Below are 2,208 nucleotides of genomic sequence, written 5' to 3'. Positions count from 1 at the left end.
CACACTTTATTTACTTATATGATAAATTAAGTTTAGTGCAATGTAGTGCAAAATACACTTTTAATTTAATAACATGAAGCTGCATCAAGTTTCCATGGTGACTGTTCAAGAAATTCTGCATTCATAAATAAATATCAGACTGTCAAAAGAGCTCATCTGTGCGAGACCACCGAGCTGAGAGCATTTTCAGGTCGAGATCTCCCCGTACGCCATCGTTGGAGAGCATTTAAAAGTTTTTCTTCCTGACTGTGATTTGAAAACGTCTAAATGGAATCAAGTCAAGGAATCTATAAACCAATCAGGGTATGTGACCATTTTTGTTTTTACTGCATTCAATAATTTGAAGAATTTGTTGTAGTTTTAAAAGTTGACAAACTGAGAATCATTTTAAGTAACAATGACTAAATTGCTATTTCTTTGACAGGTGTTGTTCAACACACCGATTTATGAAACAGCTTCAAAGATCTGCTGGCATCTTCCAGGCTACAGGACTCATGCAAACCAAAGCTGACAGAAAATATCAGGTAATTTCTGAGGACCTGAGAGTGGTGGTGATTAGATGTCTCCTTTTATTTTTAGATTGCGATTATGACGGAGTTTCTCAGACTTCAGCAGGAAGATCGAATTCCACCTAACCTCACTGCTGAAGATCTGAGAGATCTTTTGGTGGAGAAAAACAGGGAGACACTCAGAGAGCAGTGCGTTGCTGTCACACCTGAAAGTCTGTTTGTGATGACATGTAAATGCTGAGAGAAAACCTCTGTTTTGCTTTCTTTTGAAGGCTATGGGAGTTTGAATTAGAGGATTTTGAAGAAGAGGAAGCCAAACCTCTTCTAAGGCTGGTAAGACTAGAAAACTCACAAGACTTGTAGTAATTTGGACTTTTTTTTTTTCATTATGTTCACATAACCTTTAAACATAAGTGCACTATAAATGTGCTTTCCGTTTCAGGTATGGGCAGTGAACGATATCAATAAAATGAGGGACGTTGAATTTCAAGCCAGAATGCTTCTTCAGTTCCCAGAGGCCATACCTCCTAAATTTCAGTGAGTCACGTGTAATATACAGTTATTAACCCTGTAAGACCCAACCCATCAAAAAATAGCCAGAAAATTCAGATTTTTTTGGAACTGAGATGTTTATTAACCCTTTAAACAAAATCCACAAATTTGTTTTTTAACAACAAAACAACACGACAACAAACGTCATGTTGTGTATGATATACTTTTATTATGTATTTATTATATTTTTTTGTATCGCATTTGATACATTGGGTGTTTTGGCAACTTTTTGTTAACAACAATGTTAATTTTAGACAAAAAAAAGAAGAGTTTTGTCCATAACATTTAGAAATTATGGAAAGTATTGATCATGTTGATGAGATAGAGCTCCCAGAAACTCATGTATGATACAAAGGCGGTTATAGGGTTAACAGTCCAGCTACAGTGTTTCAATATTTAAATGATGCTTTGAATATGTTTAAAAGATAACTCTTATAATGTTTTTCTACAGAGCACAAATGAAGAACGCTCCTCTGACGGTCTTTCAATGGCAAATGTTCCACCAGCCGAAGGAGCTCTTTCAGAAAGTGTGCCAGTGGCTGACATTCCCTGTGAGGAACCCTATGCTGAGTCCAAATCCAGTGTTGAAGGCGAAGATCATAAGATCAAAGGATCTCGTTCGGAAATTGGGCCAGTTCCTGATGTTCCCTGTGAAGAACCTTTTCCTGAACCTGAATCCAGTATGAAGTCCAAAGACCTTCAGATCAAGAAGAAGAAGAAGAAGAAGACGGGCTTCTTCAAAAGACTTAAAAGTCTGTTCTGCTGTTGTTGCAGACCAAAAGACACTGACTGACATTGAAACTGAAATTGTCACCGTACTGAGTCTGCGGCCCAGTATTGGTGTTCCAGTAACTGTAAATATGTAAATAGTATGTTCCTTGATGATTGTTGTTCATGTTTTGGGGGTTTCTTTAGTTTTCAGTGGGCTGGGTGTTTTTTTCCCCTTCGTGTTCTTTACTTAATTTTTGTTCATAGTTCCTGATTTGTTTTCCTAGTTCTTGTTTCTTAGTTCTTGATTCCAGTTGAGTTTCTATATGAGTTTTGAGTTTTTGGTTTGTTTTTTGTGACATTTATCCCTTTTTTTTTTTTTTTTTTTTTTATGTCCCGTTTGGATCTTTAGCCATCAGAATTGTTGTCTTAAGGCCAA

At 36.5% G+C, this 2,208-nt stretch overlaps 1 protein-coding gene across 1 annotated transcript; it reads left to right on the top strand.

The window, feature by feature from the left end:
* The first annotated feature begins 267 nt into the window (after nucleotides 1-267).
* On the top strand, nucleotides 268-1,854 carry LOC146645625 (uncharacterized). Its single transcript, XM_085392590.1, has 6 exons — nucleotides 268-303; nucleotides 425-496; nucleotides 580-698; nucleotides 782-842; nucleotides 952-1,046; nucleotides 1,515-1,854. Exons 1-6 carry the CDS (start codon nucleotides 268-270, stop codon nucleotides 1,852-1,854), a joined length of 723 nt encoding a protein of 240 aa, XP_085248716.1.
* Nucleotides 1,855-2,208: the final 354 nt, after the last annotated feature.

This window comes from Rhamphochromis longiceps, linkage group LG20 (genome assembly GCF_057381845.1).
Source record: "Rhamphochromis longiceps isolate RC_006_pf linkage group LG20, R_longiceps_female_GT1.1, whole genome shotgun sequence".
Classification (NCBI taxonomy): domain Eukaryota; kingdom Metazoa; phylum Chordata; class Actinopteri; order Cichliformes; family Cichlidae; genus Rhamphochromis; species Rhamphochromis longiceps.
The sequence above is the reverse complement of the archived record's forward strand: the minus strand, read 5'-3'. Positions and strand labels throughout refer to the sequence as shown.

Coding starts and splice junctions, on each gene's coding strand:
- LOC146645625 (XM_085392590.1), top strand. CDS start 268: ATGGAATCAAGTCAAGGAATCTATAAACCAATCAGG. Junction 699..781: donor AGGGAGACACTCAGAGAGCA/GTGCGTTGCTGT, acceptor TTTCTTTTGAAG/GCTATGGGAGTTTGAATTAG. Junction 1,047..1,514: donor GCCATACCTCCTAAATTTCA/GTGAGTCACGTG, acceptor TTTTCTACAGAG/CACAAATGAAGAACGCTCCT.